This window comes from Mycteria americana, chromosome 7, assembly GCF_035582795.1.
Source record: "Mycteria americana isolate JAX WOST 10 ecotype Jacksonville Zoo and Gardens chromosome 7, USCA_MyAme_1.0, whole genome shotgun sequence".
NCBI lineage: Eukaryota > Metazoa > Chordata > Aves > Ciconiiformes > Ciconiidae > Mycteria > Mycteria americana.
In genome coordinates this window covers 66,115,583-66,136,806 of record NC_134371.1, presented here as the reverse complement: position 1 = coordinate 66,136,806, position 21,224 = coordinate 66,115,583, and the positions used below count along the sequence as shown (strand labels likewise).

The 21,224-nt window shown below is 38.2% G+C and overlaps 1 protein-coding gene across 1 annotated transcript in view; it reads right to left on the bottom strand.

The window, feature by feature from the left end:
- Positions 1-3,094: 3,094 nt before the first annotated feature.
- The window catches only part of HOOK1 (hook microtubule tethering protein 1), a 31,078-nt gene continuing 12,948 nt past the window's right edge, over positions 3,095-21,224 (bottom strand). The window contains exons 7-22 of the mRNA XM_075508845.1: positions 20,552-20,614; positions 19,561-19,644; positions 16,557-16,723; positions 15,957-16,097; positions 14,458-14,659; positions 13,680-13,790; positions 13,349-13,436; positions 13,204-13,264; positions 12,446-12,586; positions 11,708-11,795; positions 10,858-10,892; positions 10,193-10,275; positions 9,658-9,758; positions 9,202-9,303; positions 8,018-8,086; positions 3,095-6,933 (exon numbers count right to left, since the gene is read on the bottom strand). Coding sequence (XP_075364960.1) covers positions 6,775-6,933; positions 8,018-8,086; positions 9,202-9,303; positions 9,658-9,758; positions 10,193-10,275; positions 10,858-10,892; positions 11,708-11,795; positions 12,446-12,586; positions 13,204-13,264; positions 13,349-13,436; positions 13,680-13,790; positions 14,458-14,659; positions 15,957-16,097; positions 16,557-16,723; positions 19,561-19,644; positions 20,552-20,614 — 1,695 coding nt within the window. The 3' untranslated portion in view covers positions 3,095-6,774. The remainder of the gene's footprint in view (positions 6,934-8,017; positions 8,087-9,201; positions 9,304-9,657; positions 9,759-10,192; positions 10,276-10,857; positions 10,893-11,707; positions 11,796-12,445; positions 12,587-13,203; positions 13,265-13,348; positions 13,437-13,679; positions 13,791-14,457; positions 14,660-15,956; positions 16,098-16,556; positions 16,724-19,560; positions 19,645-20,551; positions 20,615-21,224) is intronic.

The following is a 21,224-nucleotide window of genomic DNA, read 5'->3' as shown; positions in this document are numbered from 1 at the left end:
TACAGGTAGTAATTACAAACATTTTTTGATTTTGTTATCCTTGACAAATAATCCATTAAAAAAGAGTTACTGTATAACACCTCTTTCTCGTGCATCAGTAAATCCTTGCTGAAACATTTTTGCCATGAAGCATTTTGCAAAGTGAAGACCAACGCAGGCAATTTCCAGCGTAGCCTTCAGCCGTGCCCCATGTTTCAGGGCCGGGGAGCGGCAGGGGGCTGCGAGCCCACCGGGGCAGAGGCAGAGGCAGCTGCACAGCGTCTGACCCACGTCGCTGCGGCATTGCTGTTAGCAGAGAGGCTGGCACTGTAACAGCAACGGCAATTCCTACAGAACTGATGAAAATAAATGACCCTGACAGTATGAGTAAAGCAGCAATGAAGCCACCAAAGCCTGTGGCCAGGTTCTGGTGTGCCACAGCAATTAACAGTGTGACACCCATATGGAGAACAGGGAGTGCTCTCCATGCTGACAGATCTCTCTATAAAACATTTGTACTTGTAGCTCTAAGAAGTTGTGGGTCCTGCCTCCTAGACTATGCTAAATGCTCCCCATTTACCTGCTCAGCATCTCCAAGCAGCCTTGGTGGCAGAGTGGTAAGCTCTAGCCATGCATCCTGTATAGACTAATGACTAAAAGGGTCCCCTGGAAAATACCAGCAAGAAATTGCTATTATTTTAAACCATCACATGCAAGGTGAAACGGTTCCAAGTAACAGTTGCACTGCGGGAGCCCGGCAAGGTGAGAAGCTGCAGCTCCTGGCAGGGCAGCGGGGCTGCCTGGCAGGAAGCCACGGCACAACACAGTGCCAGTAACACACACCTCCAGCTTCTGCTCACCTGCTGAGGAGGCGAGGAGAAAGCAATCTTTTCCTGTTCATTTTCTGTTTTTCCTGGAGTACATTTTGCATGTTCCTAGAGGAAGCAAATTTTTCCCAGTGCCTCTTCCGAGAATTAAGTCATCTCCTAAAGGAATTAAAAGCAAGCATTAAACGCCCAGGTGAGTTTTAAATCCTTTTATTTTAACCTGCATTTTCTTCTCCTCCAAGCACAGAGGGGAGGCAGCATGGAAGGCTGGGCTGGCCCTGCAGACCTGCCCAGAAAAGGGCAGAAACACCCTGCGGCCCCACAGCTGCACACTGGGGCCAAGCACAGCCATACAACATAAAGCAAAATTTATAGCAGGTGAACATGGCTTCTGGCAGGGCCCCTTCAAGCATAGGGCTTGGTGGGGAGGCTCTGCCCCCTCCTCTGATTTTCTGTGCCAGCCACAGCTGGGCACAGACAAGAGGTTGGACTAAGATGCTATTTCTGGCACTGGAGGCTCCTGTTTCACAGATCCGTAACGCGGAGATGTGAGAACATGTGGTGGGAACCAAACCAACCTGTTTATAAAATGCAGAAGACTTGACCGGTTTCTCACTGGAAGGGAGATGAGACATCCCCAACCCCAGCTCCCCACCGCTCCTCTCCCCACGCAGCTGCCCTCCTGACCTGCTCCTGGCAAGGGGCTCCCACATCTTCCCTTCGCAGCAGAAACAAGGAAGTTCATTTGACTTTCTAGACCTTATGTTCTTTCTTTTCCTTCCTTGGGAGAAGCAGAATGGGAAGGCTGGAAGTGGGCTGCATGCCTAGAATTGACTGGGAACAGGAGAGGGTTTCTGTTGTGAAGCATTACTCCCAAAGCACTTCCAGTTTGCAGGTGTCATCTGACTTCTTTTTTTTCCACTCCTCGGCTCAGATTCCCGTTTCCTTTCCCAGGCTGCTGCTGTATCCAGAAGCTTCCTCCAAAAGCTTCCTCCCTGGGTCTCCGCTGGGTTAGTTATACTCTGAGCAAAGAGCACATTTCACAGGACTGTTTTGCACAGGGGGTCCTCGGATGTTTTACCCCCTCCACCAAAACCATCTCCCATGCCCAGCTGGCCTCACCTCCTCCCTTTCTTTGCGCTTGGGGCTGCACTCCTGCACCTCTCTTCCAGGGACACCCCTTGCCTAAACATACAAGCTTTCTGCTGCAGTGTTTGGCTCTTAAGGAGCTACCAGAAAAGCCGTAAGCAAACAGGGTCACAGACCCAGGCTCTGCACAGGCAGTCTGCATTTGAACATAGCTTCTCGTGACCTTGGAAATGGAGCTCCCCCCGGCACACACCACCCCTTGCTCACTCCTTCTGCGCTCAGGAAGGCAGCGGTGGCTGCTGGTGTGTGTCCTGTGACAGATCACACACGGGCTGAAAACATCCTGCAGCTCGGCTCAGGCTTCCTGCACAGCTGAGAGCCTCTTCCCTTCCCTTCTCCCTCAAACACACACCTGTGGTTTTTGTTCTTCAGTGTCTGAAAATGCTTTTAAGTCCAGCCTGAGAAAGAAGGAAAAATGGTTCTTTTGTATCTGGCCATTCACTTCATGCTCACTGGGAGACTTCTGCCGGTGCAAAGGCCCTTCCGTGTCAAGGTACCACACACCTCCCCATCCTCATAGGGGTAACAGCCCACGACAATAAATAATGGTTACTTACCAATGTCAGGCTAGTCAGGCTGATGATTGTGGTTCAGAGAAAGGGAAAACCACGGTCTGTGGTAAAAACAGGTCTGAAACAGGGCCCCTGAAGGAAACTTGTGACACCTTTTCCTGGCTGATCTTCACTTTGGAGGGCTGAACGGCTGCCTGCTCTCATTCCCAACCTCACTTCTGGGTTGAGGTTAGTGCTAAGGGAACAAGAAAGCTGTCAACAAGACTAAGAACCGGTCATACAGATAACTTGCAGAGCAGACTGAAGAGGGCAGTCAGTTTTCTTTTCCACATAATAAGCATGGCGATTTAGGATTTGTACCTGTCCTCTGTGTCCTCTTAGGTGGGGCTGAGGAGAGTAGGCAGAGATCCTAACTTATTTCAGTAGCGATAAGCAATTACTGAAGTCACTTGACAGCTAATTTGTGGTGGGTTTTAGTCTTTCCACTTCACAAGGTCCCCTGCCCAGCTCTCAGATGACTGTCAGCACACTGAGCAGAGGTAACCAGCTTTGGGTGCGAGCAGAACTGGACGTGGGAACGAACTGAAAAGAGGAGGGGAAGGTAGCACAACCCTGATTTGTTGTTCTTACAGCAAAACATACATAGACACACGTTATACTTACAAGTTACATGTCCTGTAACGTGACATTTTAGATGGTGTAATTACATCAACATGCAGACTCAGTTCATACGTTGCCCAGAAGTATGGATGCTTACATCAGCTAGGGACCAAACACATTGCTTGGAATAAAGACACCAAAGACCTAATTTTAAAAGTCTTTATGTGAATATAAAAGAATTCTTTCCAAAGAAAAATAAAACCAAAAGTTTAAAAATTAGTGCAATTTTTCAAGTTCTATGCAACACAGTGTTTACATTTGTTTTAAACAGAAGATGTAGACACCGATACACTGAAAACCTTAACTCTAGCTTGACTAGTGGGGGGAAGGGAAAAAAGCAAGGAAGAAAATTACTTTACTAGACATTACCAACTCTTAAACAATTGTTTTCATTTTCTAATTCCTAAACTATTTATGGCTACCTAAATAAAACATCAGTATTGCTTATATTACTTATTCCCTAGTAAGTGTATATTGTAGAAAATACAGTACCCATATATATATTTTTAATGAACAAAAAAAATCAGTTAGGTGAAAACTTATTTTCAGTGAATGTTTCTTAATCCACTATAATACAGTTGTTGCAAAAGAATCTTCTCAAAACTGCTGCCTGATCCACCTTGAGTAAAAGAACCTACTAGTCCAAAATTTGTATTATTGCTACAAAACATTTCTCTTCCATAGTGGTTAATCTTAATCTTATATACAAAAATATTAACAAATGATATGTCAATCAGAAGATATTTTTGTTTCTTTGGATCTATATTACCCGCTTTACTGGAAACTGGCTAAAGTTACTAATAATGCTGACTAAATTCAGCAATATTCAATGATTTCATCTCGTAATTTGAATCTGTTCCTAACTGTGCTGTCTGGGCATGATACGAATTCATCTTGCAGCAGAGATAAGTAGCCTCTTTCTTCTTCCTGCCTCAGCAGTGGTGCATGTTACATCAAAGAACATTGTATTGACGTTGTTCTGCTGCTACGTGTTGTGTACAACTCAGCTGTACACAGCAATGCTATTAGTAGCTTTTTTTGTTTGACGTGAATGAAGTTAACATTAAAACGATACTTATTCTAATGATCCTTTCTGCACACCCAGATGAGCTGAAGTGAATACAACACCATGGCTTATAATCAAATATTTATTTCCACAGATCAGTTCCTCATTCATAGTATGTAACCCGAGTTTAACCAGTTATAAAACAGCCACTCTTAAACAGGTTCTCGATCCCAAAGAAACGCTTAAGTTATATTCACAGGCTTAACTTTTAACAGTTTGGAAAAATCCCAAATAAGTAAAATTTTATCTAACAGCTGAAAACCCGATTCATTTTTTGCAACCCCAAAAAGACTATCGGGGACGACCTTGCCCTGAAAAAGGCTGATCCCTGTCTGTAGTTCCGTATTTAAATTCTTCCATCACTAGTCAGAAGACAAGCTTCCAATTAAATGATAGGGAGGTTCTTGGTCATTTTTGGTTCCAGGGTCTGCAGTTTTGAGAAGTGTACATCAAAGACATCTGCTCCAAGTTTTTCACTATTCAGCACCTGATAGGGCTACTGACACAGCTCTACTACTGTGAGAAGTACGACAAATGCATCAAGCCTACTAACTAGATGAGTATTTGAAAGACGACCATGAAAGTTTCCATGCTGTAAAGAACGAGGGTTAAGAGATCCATTCAACACCATCAGTGACAGTTTCACATTTCACTAGAACACACCAAAGTACCAGGCTTTAGAAATGTAAGCATCTTGCTAAGACTTAGTCTCCTGTTCCAATGCTCACCACCACATCCCACACCACCTGCAGATTAAACAAGCAATTGTGTCTTAAAAATACAAACCCCAATAATATCACTGCAGCAATAAGACCTCAAAACCCAAGAGGTAGTCCAAAGAAGCACAGAGTCCTGAAGAACACAACCTGACAGACAAAACTGTCCAACGGCCGTTTGTCTGGCATATTCTCTGCTCATACCACGTTTAGCATGAGACTGGCTTTTAAACAATGCCTTGTGTAGACAGAAGTTTTGAAAGAAGAAATCTCTGCTGAATGCCTACATGTATAGCACTGAAACTATCACCACAACTAAGAAGCAACACTAACTAAGTATTAAAAATGAATACTTCCCTTTTCTCTAGCATTGCATGCAATGCCCAATAAAGAATTTAAGATACTGGGGAAGGAAGAAATCAAAGACCAAGCCATACTGAGGGGCATGCAAAATGGAAGACTACTCAAATTTCACAATTCAAAACTTAAATTCTGCAAAGGTGAACCCCGCTCTCAAATCAAAAGATGGCCTTCATGGTGAAGACAGACATATGCTTTCATTCATGCATATGGTTGAGTTTTATATTAGATCACGGACTGGTACAGCACCCTCAAATACTTAGTTGAAGTGTATTCATTTTATTTTAAGGGCTGCTGTAATTTTATGGTATTTAACTATGGGTATAACGAATTTGTTCTAGACAGTTTGCAAAGAAGAAAGGACATTAACAAGTTTCCTAAAAATACAGTTCACAACAAAAATAAGACATTTGGTAAATAAAGTGACACAAATTTTGTGAAAGATAGCAACTTCCTACACACAAACTTCAGATATCAATCCCCATTTCATCTTCTTCAATCTAGACACTGCAAAACTATTACAGTTTATGCACTTTTCTCCCTGCCAAAAGTCTTTGCTGCCAACAACTAGCAAAGCTATCTTTCATTGATCTGCCTAGCACAGTTAGTTCAGAACAACTGAAGTGAAACTACATTTAAAAAAAAGGAAAATTAGTTTCTATGCACAGGGTTGTATAAATAGCTGGAAATAAATGGGGTTCCTTCCCACCTAACCTCCCTTCTGCGAATAAATGCAGTGTACCAATAAGCCAGACTTCTAAAACATAGCCCAGACTTTTGAATTATTATAATAGCTTTTTTTCTTATACAGGAAAAGACAGCTTATTTGGCTTTAGTGAATTCAACATCTTCAAGACAGGTTTTCCGTAATGTATATACGCACAGACTTAATCTTTTTAAAATAAACTGAGTAATTCTGCTTCTCAGTTGAGATGACAAAACAAATCCTGTCTTCTGTTATATAAAAATCAACTGGTACTACACTTTTTTTTTTCCTTTTTCCATAAATGCAAGTATTTTCTTGCTTTTAAAATTGTACTTTGTATTCTAAAAAAAGTATTTTTTAAAACATGGTACCAATCTTTTAAATTTTTTTTTAGAAGAGCCCAGCAAAAACGCCCAATATTGCCAGTTTCCTGAAGTACATTTTTGCATAATATCTTCCCATTACAAAAGTCAACTTTCTAGCCCAAACCCATTAAATAAAGTTTTAAATATATAGTGCCAATTTTTATATTTACAATATATTCTGAAGGCAAATATAAATCTTTTAAGTTGTGCTTGTAAATACATACTGCCGTTATTAAACCTACTTCTACTTGGAAAACTATGTGCTACCTTCTAGACACACCACTGATCAACTTAATCACTTCTTGATAGGTTCTGATGTTGAATTCGCAGTTGCCCACCATTCTAACCTCCTCTTTCATCAAGTAGTTAAAGTGGAAGCTATAAAACATTTAAGGACACTTTAGCATATAAGTTTTCCTCATGGTCCTTGTGGTTTAATCAGATGTTGCACCCGGTACTTTAACAGTGAGATTCCTTCTGGTATTGGTGACATGACGTTGTTGAGCTAGGAAAGAGCGTCCGGGACCATCTCTGCAGGCACCACTACTGCCAACCAGTCTTGCTTCCATACCTAGCTTCTGAAGAGTCTGGCTCTGCAAGCAAGTTAAACAACATTTACACTACAGCAAATACAGAAGAAAAAAAATTGGCCATCTCTTTCATACACAAAGCTCATGCTTACTTAGTACGCACACAGAATTTATTTTACTATTTTTCTTACTGCCTCTTGCTGCCATAAAAGGTATGAACCAAGGCTGAAGAAAGTAAGATTGATTCACATGCATATAGAATATGTTAATTTTAGCTTATTGTAAAGTTGTTCCTTTATTAAGCCTTTTAATTTTACTTTCCTTTTTTGATTTCCCATTCCAGTCTTACTTTATGAAACTCTATTTAAACATTGCTTCATATGAAGATGAACAACTTTCACCAGTCCTTTTCACAGCAATCTAACATCAAACGTTCTAACCACCTTTGCAACACTGCTGCAGGATGGCAAGATGGCTCTAGCTTTATTTCACAAATACTGCACTGTTTGTGAAGCAGCTAAAGCAGGAGTCTGGAAACCTTTTGAACCACAGCCTCCCTTTGTCTCAAGCCCAAAAACTTCAACAACAAATGCTGTTGAACATTCAGGAATTTAGCATGCCAAATCCAGATGGAAGCTTGTGGGAGCAAATAGTACATTACTAACATGGAAGTCACGGCCTATGCCAAATTTTAAGTCTCCTGTGCTTTGGAACAGAAAACATGTAACAAAATTTCACAAAATAGTTGATTGTTAAAATATTTTCCCTTTACGCTGCTATCAAAAATGGTGATGCTGGTATTTCCCAAGTTATCTCAACAGGATTGGAAATTCCAGCTAGAACTCACTCAAGTTTGCATTCTTGCTTGAAGTCAGAATTAGCAAGTGGAAGAGTGATCTCATTTTAAACTGGAACTCTCAGGCTTTGTTCCTTTCCTTAGTTCCCTGTTTTTAGACATGTGGCCATGCTAATCTGCAAGTTCAATTTTTCTGCCACAAGCAGCTAAACTACTAGCTTTCTCTCCTAAGCACCAGTTTATAGTGAATCTAAAAAGAAAAAAAAGGCAATGTAAGATTCAACTGTCACATTTAGCAAAAAATGTGTTTTTCTGATTTCTGAGATACCAACAAATGAACTTTTGACCCACCTTGTTATACCATGCAGTTACAATTAGCTTTTCCTCGTAATCACGTAACTTAGCAAGTTTGCATTCAGCCTGCAAGCAGACAATAGAGAAGACAATCTCAATGAGAACACAAAAATAATCTGCATAAGCTTACTGCAGTCCATTGAGTGAAACAAACACATGCAGCAGAAATGCTTAAATATGCAAAATAACTAGAAGGCTTAGAAGCGTAAATAAAGATACTTCCATAAATGGCTATGAGAGAAGTTACAGACTACTTCAAGAAGAGGCTAAACTTTACAAAAGTTGCAGTTCAACTTAGAAACATACTTTGAGGGTGTGTGTGGGGGAAATGCATGAAAGCCTAGGGTGTATCAGAAAGTCTATAAATAATTTAGTAATTTTCTTACCTGAAAGTCCAAGACAAGAATGTACCTCTAGTGGCTGAATATTCTTATCATGTCACTGAATTGTTATTATTTAGTAAAGTTACCTAGTACCTACACATAGAAGAAATCTGAGGCCACAGCATTTATAAAGTCAGACCTTTCAGCCTACTAACTCGTGTTGAGGAATTTTGTATTTGCTCAGGTAACTATTCTAACCAGTCCCATCAATATTGCTATAAAACTGAATACAGCATGTCCCACATTTTTTTTGGTCCTTGGACTACTGCCAACAATCCTTTCAGGATTTCAGCCAAGCAGATTTTACTGAATTAACAGGTTTTACTCTTCTATATAGTTTCAAGAACTCCAGTACATGAAACCACTGATATCAGAGGTCTAGTAAATTAAACAAGTCACTGCTCAAATACCTAGTCCCTCATACAAACTAAGTTATATTCCTACTGAAAAAGGTCGGACTCCACAGCTCTGTACAAGATACCATAACATGGCAAAACTATTAGTCTTATCAAGTATTTCACTTATAGCTTTTCAGAGGGTTTAGAAAGAATCCAAATTAGAGTTTAAGTTGTACATTGAAAAACACCACTGAAAAGTAAACTGCTCTGACAGACTTATACTAGGATACAATGTTCATTAAGCCAAACTAAAAATCTCTAGGTTTGACAGTCTGTGCAGTTTCTAACTGAATGCAGCATTGAAGTGTACTGGATCATTAGGAAACAGTAACCTGAGTGTCTAATATCAGAGAGAGCAGAACATATTAGAAGTTATTATTAAATACACGTAAATTTTTACCTCTAGTGCTTCAATTTTTTTGTCTTTCTCCGTTATCTGTTTTCTGAGCAACATAATTTCTGCTGATGCTGGATTTAGCCTGGGGTCTAAGGTTTTTATCACCTGTACAAGGCAAAACAAAAGCATTACACATTAGGTTTGATTCTTAACAACTCTACATCTCATTTGCTCACAGCAGAAATATGAAAACAGACTGAGCACTAGTCAGGCAATTATGATGAAAACTAGGCCGTTACACTGTACAACAGAAGATATCAAAGCATACAAAGGAATCATTAATGCATCTCACGCTTTCACCTAAACCCCATTCTCTCATACACTTAACTGACTGCAGTGAGCAATTTGACTAAAAACACAACATGTAGCTACTAATTTTAATTGGGAGGTGGAGAGGGGGACTCAATCCGTTTAACAATTTGAGGGAGGAATGTATATGTTCAGAAATATGCCACTCACATTTCTTGCTTTCTCAAGGTACATTTTATATCTTTCTTCCATTGCTTTCATATCCTCATCTTTTTTTCGCAAAGCTGCTTCCAGCTCTCCAATCTTCTGGGCTATTTACAGAAATTATCAACAAAGACATACAAAATAAAAATAGATGGTACTTTCAAGGCTTCTGTGTTCTCTTGATTTAACTACCCCTCCAATAAACTTTCTAGCTACTACACAATTCCCTAAGTTATTTTTGTTTCAGTTGTACCATAAGGTCCTCCCTGACCCTGAATTCCTGTTTTGCAGAGAGTATTGTTCAACAAAACTAAGCCCCCATGAATCTCTCCCTGCCCACCACCATGTGCAAAAAAACCCACTCCCCATTTCAGGCTTAAAGCTAAGCTGTAGCAGAAAGCCTTATCCAGACAAGTATCCCATAACCCAGTGGCTATGGGAATCATTTCAGAAGAAAATTAACATAGTCTCATAAAAAAAAAACACCACACAAAAAACCCAAAAAAAAACCAACAAAAAAACCCCACACAAAACAACTTACGGTTCTGATTAACATCAGGCTGGAGTTCTGCAAGATCAGCCTCTTTCTTCTGTAACTCATCATGAACTTCATTCAACTTTTCCCTACGAATGAAAAGCTGGGCTAAGGATTAAGCTCACAAATAATTCTATGCACGGTTTTAAGAGCTGAAAGCTGAAACGTGATGGTGGAGATGTCTAAACAACTATTTTAAACTCTGGCAATCCTTTCGAGTTTAAATAGAAATATCAGTATGTATTTTTGAAGAACCACAGAAGTTGTGACTTCTGAGACTCATTGACCTAAAACTAGAAACAAAAAATAAAATTAACAAAAAAACCCCTCCAGCATCTCCTTAAGCAGGAACTACATCTGCTGAAAGGATGGAAGTATTTCATAAGAATTAAATACTTTGAGTCCAGTAAGAGTGATGGTTTTAGCATCAGAACAGTTAAAATGCTACTGGTGATGACGAGACAGGTAAGTGGAAACTAGTATTACAAGATTATCATGATCAGAGTAGACAAAACTAGAATGTTAATACTTAACTCACTACATGCATGATTCTCAAATCAGTGGCTTAGAAAGTATAAGACATCCCTACAAAGACTTAGGCAGTTTCTGTGCTACAACAGTCAAATTATTTAGCATAAATAAGCTATTGTGGATGCACGTGCCTTACTTACATATGTGCTGCCAATTTCTGCTTCAGGTTGCTAGACTACAAAAGGAAAGAGTTACAATTCAGTTATATTTCAGTATTCCATACCATGCAATGTTAAAGTGCTCTTACAAATCAGCCAACAATACTTAGTACACCTAAATAAATCAAACCAAATAAATCCTAAGAACACTGCATTTTTTCCCATGTATTTATGTAACTGCATTCATATTTTTTGCATCGCACAGATATCAATTCCAGCATCTTTTTTCTTTAAAGCTATCCTTCTCACTATGCCACCATTTAATGATAAAACTAGAGATCTTTAAAAGTAAAGTGGAAGTTAGAAGAGTTACAGTTCCTTAAAGAAGGCAGGAGGAAGGAATCACATAAAACATGAGCTTTTCAATTGAAATGCAGTTGGTGTGGGGGTCTCGTGGATTCTCATACTATAGACACTAAACTCGTTTGCTCTGAATACAGTGGAGCCAAGACTGTTTTACCTAAACTGCATTGTTTTCGGGCAGGAGAGAGTTTTTAGAATACACTGACCAGCCTCAATTATTTAAGATCTTTGCTTGTAAGGTCTTTTGAAAGGTGTGTGTTTGTTTGGGTCAGGGGTGGGGGGGGGGGCTTGGGTGATCCAAAGGGGCTTCAGAGCTTGCTTACTCTTACTACTGCATAAGCTAGTGCGTTTCAAACTAACTTTAAAAAAAAAAAAAAGGGCACCAAACCACGATCCTGCCTTCTTAGTAGTTATCAGCGCTAGACACGCTGAAAAAGAAGAGGCACAAAGGACTTGATGTTACACTGAAGGATTTTAAACAAAACTGGCAAGATGTCTTCAAGGTCAAGAAGCCTGAACTTTCACTTACTCCTTCAGTCTTGGATCCCTGCTCCTGTAAAGTCTTTTGCAGATCTTCAATCTGCTGCTGTAACTCCCCAATACGCTCTTCATTTAGCCTTTTAGGAAGAAAAAAAAACAGTTATTACCCATCTAAAGAGATCACAACAGACAGACTTTTCTGTTTCATGTCTGGTTGATAATTTTTCAGAGCATCTACCCAGCAGGACTTAAGCCACAAAGAAACTGATTTCAAATGCTTTTAGCTTGACTTGAATTTCTGCTGAAACAAACACATGGCAACTTTATTAAAGATTTTATAAAAAGACCTAGAATAATTTTAAGTTTTGAGAAAACTTAATTACCCAAAATTCTCATATTCTAGTAAACTGCTTTCAGCATTCACTAACTGATAGAGAAATTCAGACCATACCCCAGTGTTACAACATGATTAGTTTGAAGTTCCAGAAATAGAGTTTACATCCATTCTTGGTCTACCAAGAATCATGCAGAGCCAAGAAGAGTGTCCTATAAGCAACACTTTCTTCAGAGTACGCTACACACAGATCTACCACATTTTACAACACCACATTTGAGTTACTTTCCTTCTTGCTTGCTTCATAATCCTTCGTTAATGATTACACTAGTGAAATAAAAAGGATAATTGGCTTCCTGCACAGTGCTACGCTACAGATGCAAGCCACAAGGCCACTCTGAAGGTCCAGAAATCACTTTTTGCTATGTTTTAAGATGCTGTTTCACCCATCACCTTTTCTCAGTTTCTAGTTCATTCACTGTCCGATGCTTTTGCTCCAGCTGTTCCTGGAGCTCTGCAATACGTTCGTTTTCTGATCCTTCCTGTTGTAGTAGAAGCATCTTATTTTCATGCTGCAGCCGAATAAACATTTCTCTGAATCAAAACCAACAAAAAAGTCACTATTAATTAAGAAAAAGGTGACTAAGAGTAGGAGGTGGTATTCCTGTTCACTCCCCCAACCTTAAAGTCAGTGAAACAAGTTCTGCTAAAGGATATAGTTGGGGTAACAATGCAATTTTTTATTAAAAGGTAACTTACAATTTTCAAACATCACAATAGTTTAAGAGATATGAACAAAGTTTTAAATTAAGTCATTCCAAATGCAGAGTTTATTGTGCCTTTATGTTTCACTCTGCCAGACATTAACAGTAATATTAGCTAGCCTTTAGCTGTTCTGTCTTAGCTGCTGTGTATTATTTCTTTATTCTGTCTGCCAGTGGCAAGATAAGAATTGTTTCGCTCCTTAAAGAGGATGTTTCAAGCCAAACTTTATATCCAGCAATCTGATATGCTTTTAAGAAAGAATGCAAAGTAATTATAGTATGGGGAAATAATTATTAACAGCTACATGGAGGTCCAGACAAGCATCATGGAGGGAAAACAAGAAGTGGGATACAGAGTCATGTTGCCAAAAATATTGAACTTTCACAGAGACAGTATTATGCCCCACCCATGAAAATCCCAAAACAACCTCAACCTTTTTGTCTTACCTATATTCCACTGGCAGAATTTCAGCAGCAAGATTCTCATGGCTTTTAACACGAGATGCACCTAAAATTGCATGGGAAGTTTAAATTAACAAACTTAAAGAAATCACTAATATACATAAAAAAGCCTCTGAAGATAAAGCAATACCTGTTTGACTCAGGTGATCCTGCTGCATCTGTGAATACCGGAGCTCTTCATTTGTCTCTCTTAACGCATCACACTGTACTATCAGTCTCTAAGAAGACATATTTGAGGTGGAATTAAGTCATACTGCACCACTTCAAGACCAAATAACATTAATCAGGAATAGTACTAACATACATACATTTTAAGACACATTTTATGTTTTATATGTGTATACACACACAAGGTGCTAAACTTCATTTTTATAGTAGCACTACTTCTGGGAAGGTTTTCCTCAAGCAGAGGATTTGAGACTTATTAGGTGTTCAAATAAACTCTTGTTCAAGAGACTTACCTCTTTTTCTTTGATTAAAGCTTCATGTTTTTCTTCAAGTCGCTTCATTTCAAATGCTAGCTTATCAGCTCTTTTTGATTCTTCAGACAGTTTGTTATGAAGCTCCTGGACCTTTTCATAAAAAGACTATATTCAGCACATGAACGTTGCAAGACGCTATCTTTAAAAGCTGTTATAACCTTCACTCCTGCCCAGTTCAGCCAAAATAAACAGCTGGTCCTCCAAGCTTGGGGAAGGGGAGATGGGATGGGGACCTGCATGTTTGGCAGTTTTTTTGTTGTTTTTTTTTTGTTTGGTTTTGGGTTTTGTCTTTTGGTTTTTTTAAATATTTAACTCCTGCATCTCTTAATTACTACTGAAATAAGTGAAATTGAAATAAAAACTTCTACAGTTTAAAATAAATTTCCATGAAGAAAGTTAAGAATATTACATACAAGTGACCTCAGTAATAGCTGAACAATCTCTCCCAGGCATACAAATTACCTCAGTTAAAGTAAAGAAGAAAAGCCTGCAAACCATGGACAACCAATCAGTTGAGAGGGCAACTACAGTTAAGCTTGCTAGTTTAATAAACAGGGAAAAAGAGAAAGTGCATGGCAGAGTATGAAGGAGTTTGCACAAGTAAGAAATTCTAAGGGGACAATACAGGTTAAGCCCATGGACTGTTAAATTAAGCTGTTCAATTTTTTTTTCATTGAAACATAATTAAAATAATTTCATTTAGGTAAGATGACTATCTGAGGAAAAAGTAACATCTTAAGTATAGATGCAGCCTTACCTGTCTTTTGTAGGTTTCTAGTTGGGCACGTGCTGCATTGGCTTTCTTCAGTTCATCCTCCAGACTGACTGTATTGTGCATATACATCATGTTGGTTTCCTGCAGAGATTTAACTTGTCTGCGGAAGTCATTCAGATCCTGTAGCTTTTTACGATACACTTCAACAGTTGATTCCAGCTTGCTTGCCTTGTCTGCAGTAGTCCTTAAAGTATAAACAGGAATTAGAAGAAAGAGTATGAGTATGTTTCTTCAAAAGATTAAAAAAGTCAAATTCTGCCTTCATGCACATTCAAGACATTTTCAAAGATAGATGCAACGTGCTTAACAGCAGAGTTAAATCTTACTGCTTTATTTTTAAATCCATAATCAATGCAAACTCGCCTTGTGCAAAGACTGCTTATAAAAATTGAAATCACCACAGGGTTTAAGTGGGAGTAAGACTGCCAGTTGTGTGCCAGAAGTACAAGCAAGGGTTAGTATGTCAAATATCTCTAGGGAATTCTGTGGGGTGCAATGTAAATGCACCACAACATCCTGTGCTAGATAGTCATCTCAAAGTACTGCTACCTGGTAAGGAAAAAATACGCAGATGTTCTCATTGCGGGGTTACACATAATTAGAATGTAATTGCACTATGAAAGTTATCATTAGCAGGTATGACCAAGAATTACCAGCTGATCATTAACAAAAATCTACATGGTAAGAAAATATTTGGATTATAAATACACAAATTTTAATATCTGTGTTTAATATCCGCCATCTCATATCACTAGAAGCTAGTACGAGAAGATTATGGAAGAAAATCTATCGTCAAGATTTGTTTCAGATGTTATTTAAGAACCACTATAAGTTAAACACCTGAAACCACTTCTCTTTCCATCTTTTATTCATACTATTTTATGAATAGCAGACCTGCTTTTGCAACATGATTTGCTTTGGATATTTCTTGGGTGGTCTGGTATTTAATTTAGTTTACGCAAGCTGGAATGTTACGTTAAATTCTCATCAAGGTTATTGTGTATTTCATCTTCATTGTGTTAATCATGTTGCTGACCTAAATCTAGCCTAGAATGCTGACACCAAAGTTATGTCGAAGTTTTAGCTGCATGTATGCTCCCCTACACCAGAAGAGGCAGCCTCTTGCCAAAACAAATGTCCCCTTAATAAGAATGCACACCCCCCAAAAAAAATTCTTAATTCTTGCATAACTTCAACCTTCCACCCCACATGAAGAATAATGATTTCTGTAATCATTAATCCTGCTTCACAGAAAAATTCCATGTTGCTATTCTTATGCAAACAATAGAGGGTATGCCTGAAAGCTTGCACTCCATCTCTGCTTTGTCAGTGCCCTTTTCCAACATTTATTTTAGATCTCATTCAGATAAGATCTATCTGCAGAAGTAACGCCTCAGAAAAAATCTTGTTAAATACAAAGCCTTGGATTTAGTCATTAAATCCTCCTAATGTGCGTGTGGGGAGCTCTCTTTATTACATACTTCAGAATATCATTTTCATCTTTCAAGGCTCTAGATTCTTCTGCCAAAGAGGTTAGTTCATTGTTTCTATGTTGCAGTTCAATCAATTGTTTTTCCAAGTCTTCACAATGGACACGATAATCATCTTTTGCAGCTTCAAGCCTACCAGATCAAAAACAGAAACTCTGTTAAGAACTCATCGGTTATTACACATTTTTCATTTGGTGCTAGAACTACTAAAAATAAACAAGACAAAGGAAACCTATTGATTTAAGTAGCCAGAAAAATGGTACTGTAAACACGGAACATTTTATTGTCTAACTGTTAAATCATAATAGATTGTATACTGCAAATTTACCATATCAATATCAAGGGATCACATGAAAAGTGATTTTTTTCTTCCCCCATAGGGATCACAGGGAGAAAGACTAATATGTAAAAGAAATCAGTACAGTAAAGAGATATGGTGGTTTGGGAGGGGGGGCTAGGGGGGGTTTTTTGTTTGTTTGTTTTGTTTACACACAAATCACTTCGACACTCATTTTCTGCCTTCCGTCACCTTTTTTGAAGTGGATATATTTGACAGGACAAGCAAGGGATTTTTCAGAGAAAATTTCATACCTGAAGTTTTCTTCTTGCAGTTGTTCCAGCTGCAACTGTGCATGAAAATACTTTTTTGCAACCACAGTATTTGGATCATCAAGAGAGTCGTCTAATTGCTCTATTCTGTCATTCATAATCTCATTTTCTGACATCAAGCTGCTTTTTTCCTCCTGGAGAGCAGCCACCTAGTACAGATAAAACAGCATCAACATTGTAAGACCTGTCCAACTGGAAGCAACTAAAGCAAGACAGCAGTATGTCACCAAATTAGTTTATGAAAAAGACTGAGCGTTTAGAAATTTTAGAACGTAATTTACACAGCATACTTGAGCATACAGATGCTTTAGTGTATGACAGTTATGAAGCACTAAAGGAAAAGTCCCTCTAAAAAAGGACAAATTTTTGTAACTGAAACCATGGTAAAGGCAGACAATGTGATATGGAGAGAAACTGGTAGTTTCATTAAAAAGGATACCATGGACGCCATACAAAAAACCTTAAGTATTGGTGTAAAGGTACTCTCCATCTTGCTTGTACTTAACAATAAAAAGCAGGATGGCACTGGCTAGCACACTAACACAGTACTGCCGTGCGCTCAGCAGTGAATGGTTGCGCAAGAAGCCATTTCAGGCGCCATAAGCTAGTAAGCACACACGCAAAAGAAAAAACCTAGACAGCTTCATATAGAGCATGCATTTTTTGCAACAATCAAACAAGTTTGATATTGAAAGTGTTCACAGCTAAGCAAATGAGAATACAACACTTTATTGAAACAGTAAGTATATTAACAGCCATAAAATGGGGAAGGATTAAGAGGATAGAACCTTTAAAGTTTTTCTAGTGAAAGCTGTTGTGTTAATTTTAACATCCTGTCAAACATAAGAGCATGTAGCATGTGTTAGTTAACTGGCATTTAAACAGGGACAATATGCTTTTTGGGTTATGTTTTCCTGAATCATAAAGAAAACCTACCTTTCTTATACTCTTGGAAAATATCAAGGAAGACTGAGACCTTACAAGTGAATTTATTAAGAATTAGTTTAAATGAGAAGCGTCAGTCAATATTATGGCTTCAAATAAATAAAATTAAAAAAACATATAATGGTGACATTATTAGATTAAACATCAGATATAACCTAGAGTATGCAATATTAAGAAACAGTTTGTGATCATAACTTAAAAGTCTATCGGTCAAACAGATGTAAGAAACAAAACAGTAATTAATCTACCACTTGATTAGGTGCTGGCTTTCTTGGTTCACTCCTTTTTACATACCAGATGTCACTTTACTATATACATGCACACACAAACACCTGTGAGTAGAGAGCATATCTGAGTCTTGCTCAGCATAATACACTTCCTGTTCAAGGTTCAGCCACTCCTTAAACGTGCATAACATTCACACTTTCAGAATAACGTCTCAGACTTAAAAAACAAAACAAACAAACAAAAAAACCCCCAACAACTTTCACACAACTCTGAGCAAGTTTTTCATCTTTTCTCAGTTCCTTTCTAATAGCTTTCTCTTCTTCTTTTCTATTATTTCAACATAACAGAAGTGGTGTCGAAGTCAACACAACTTATGAAGAGATATTTTAAAAAACACGTCCCAGTATTAAAGAGCTATGGTGTCATTAACTCATCTGTTTATACTCAGCAGTACGTTTCCCTCAAACATCTTTCATGCCTTCACCTGGCCAATGCTACGTTATGAGCAACTGGCTTTGTGTAACCTATCATTAATTAATACGAGAAATCTCAAAAGAGAAGTTTGTGGGAGACAGGACAAAGCCTGGCACTCCTCTAGTGAGACATACTGAGTCTTCCAACGGAAGCAGAAAGTACAAGTAAATTGTTATCCCAGCACCTCTCTCAAAAGCGAGAGCTTTTGAACAGTGAACACACTTTTTGAAGTATAACAACTGTAGTCTGTGAATTCAGGTATCAAATCGATCCTGTTGCCCATTTAAAAGAAATCATTTTCTCCTGCAGATTCTGCTCACAAGCGTTTTTAGATTTCTGCTTTCACTAGGAAGCCTTACTACTGCCTCAAGAAAAAAAGAAATATCAGTTCAATTCTAGCAACAGCTTCCTGGGCATGGCAATTAGCTATGAGCCGCTTATATATGAGTATTCTACTTTTTCAGTCGTCATCACCTTTAAGAAATGTAAAACTGGCCTGTGGTTTTGTGGGTTTTTTTTCAGAGGCTCATACAGCCAGTGTAGCACTCCGGCTCCTATAAGGAGATGCCACCCAAATGTTCTCTTCATACAGAATCAAATCTGAGATGAACTGCCTTACCAGATAAACCTCTTTCTATTCTCAGATTATAGTGCCATAAAACAGGAATCAGACTTAGGGCTAACAAATGGATTTTTTTCTTTTTTCTTTAAAAAGTTGATTGAAGTGCAAGTTCCTGTTTATTGTTACAACATCCTCTCTCCTTTTTCTAAAGAGTGACCTGATTAACTTCTATATCCATTAAAAACAAAAAGTAGGCCTATTATCAGTGTGGTTTGAAAGGTTCTATTAGTTTCCATGATTTTTATTTCCTGAAATATCCCCCATGTTGCAACTGTGTACAAGAAAAAGTTAGTAAATTTTAGACAAATTTCAAATTTTAGTTTTTCATCAATTATTGAAAACAGCATCATTTTCTTATGATTAAATCTAATGACTGATTACTACATGAACTGGATTTTTTGGACACAGTTCAGAAGACTGGAGAAAGCAGTGACTAAAAATGAAATGGGCATGATAACTGTTCTGATGTCTACCTGCTACTACGGGTAAACATAAAGCTAGCAGACCAAACAACCTTTGAGTTCACAGTTGGCACAGGACCTCAGCTTACACTTCCATCAGAAACTATTTCCAGTAATTGCATTTTCCCCCACAAACAGCTAAGAATCCTCGTAGAAATTTAAATAAATGCAAAATTCATTTTGCCCTTCAGAATTTCTGCATCCTAATAGCAGCACCACTACATATTAAAGAAATAAGCAACATGCTGTTTCTTACCTGTAAATCTAGCTCTTGACATCTTTGCGCCAACTCTTCTTTTTCTGCTAGTGCTTCCTGAAGATCTTCCAAAGCTTTTTTAAGCTTTTAAAAAATAAGATAGTCAATCATTCTGGCCCATATCCAAAGTACTCACAGCTCTAGCGTCCAAAATGTCTCAATTGCTTATACCAATTGTTTAAGAAGGATGTTAAGTACACATTGACACAGAAACCTATATATACACTGTTAGATCAAGATCTCTGTTCATTTCACCTGCATTTTAAATGACTACCACATGTAGTAAGTAAATTATTGAAACTCAGAGTAACATCCAGATTCAACACAACAACTTAGGCTAAAAGCATAACAAAACCAAACACAGGATCATTCGTGTTGTCACAATTTCAAAATCCCTGCCTGTTAAATCAAATGCCCTTCATCTCAGAACAGAAACAGTGATGCTCCTTTATGGGCAGGTACTTTTAAAGACAACTTCATTTTATGTGCAACACCCTGTAGTGTTCAGGTTATCAAGAATTTTCATGACCCCTTAAAAACAACCTGAAGTGTTTAGCCTGACACGGCTCAGCCTTGAGGTACCCCTAGCTCTTCTTGCAATGTAGGTTTGCACTGGCCCCATCCAGGAAGATGACATAGCAGTCACTGCTTTTTTTTTTTTTTTTAAGAAGCTATAAAAACAGCACATAACTTTTCACTTAATTAGCACTGAAAAATAGCATTACTTTATTGTATATTCTCTGACTACATCAGTATGTTGCTCTGCCCTTTATGAATCAGTATGGTTTAACTAGATCAGCTCCGAGTGGAAAACAGACCAAGCAGTTTGCGCAGACAGAAGACAAAAGAGTGCAATTTATTGTTGAGGTTATTTTTTTTTAACTTTTAGAATTGGAGAGGAAGAGCAACCGTCCTCTTCATTTAAGGGATGGCAAGATACTAACTTATTGTTCAGGTTTGAACTACAAGAGCAATAATATTAGGCAGTTACCTGCTGTTCCACTTCGCTTGATGCATCACTTGTGGAAGGACCCGTTATCTCCTTGCTCATGAGCTACAGAAAGAGGCCACAGGAAACGAAGGTTAAATATCTGTAAGTTCACTGCCTACTGAGTACCAATTGTATTTTCCACCATGTCCTTGCATCCGTTCAATATATCAAAATAGATTAATAATAATAAAAAAACCACCTCATGGTTGGTAAAGGATTGAAATAAATCTAGAATAAGATGGCTTTTTTTTTTACCTCCCCTCTCGCCAAATTAACCAAGTTAGCAGTAGCATCTTATTGGATGAATCTGTGATCTGTTGAAGTTATTGCTACCCCCTAGTCAAGTTAAAATGGCGTGAAGCAGAGGACAGGATTTCACTCAATTAATTTAATACTTATCACACTTCTTTGTGTCACATTAATTGCCATTAAGCAAACAATGGAAACATTAAAATAGCTCTCACTGATCTCTAGTACAAAGATGTACACAGCATGTTTGTCAACAATTAAAGGGCTTTACTTCTTACTCAGGAATTACAGTATTATTTCTAGACCTTCTCCAGAAAGTTTGATTAGTCAGAATACAACAAACATTAGGTTTATGGATTTATTTCTCCCAATAGGACACATATAGCTTTAAAGACTATATAGTCAATTTAAATCTAAGTTTTAA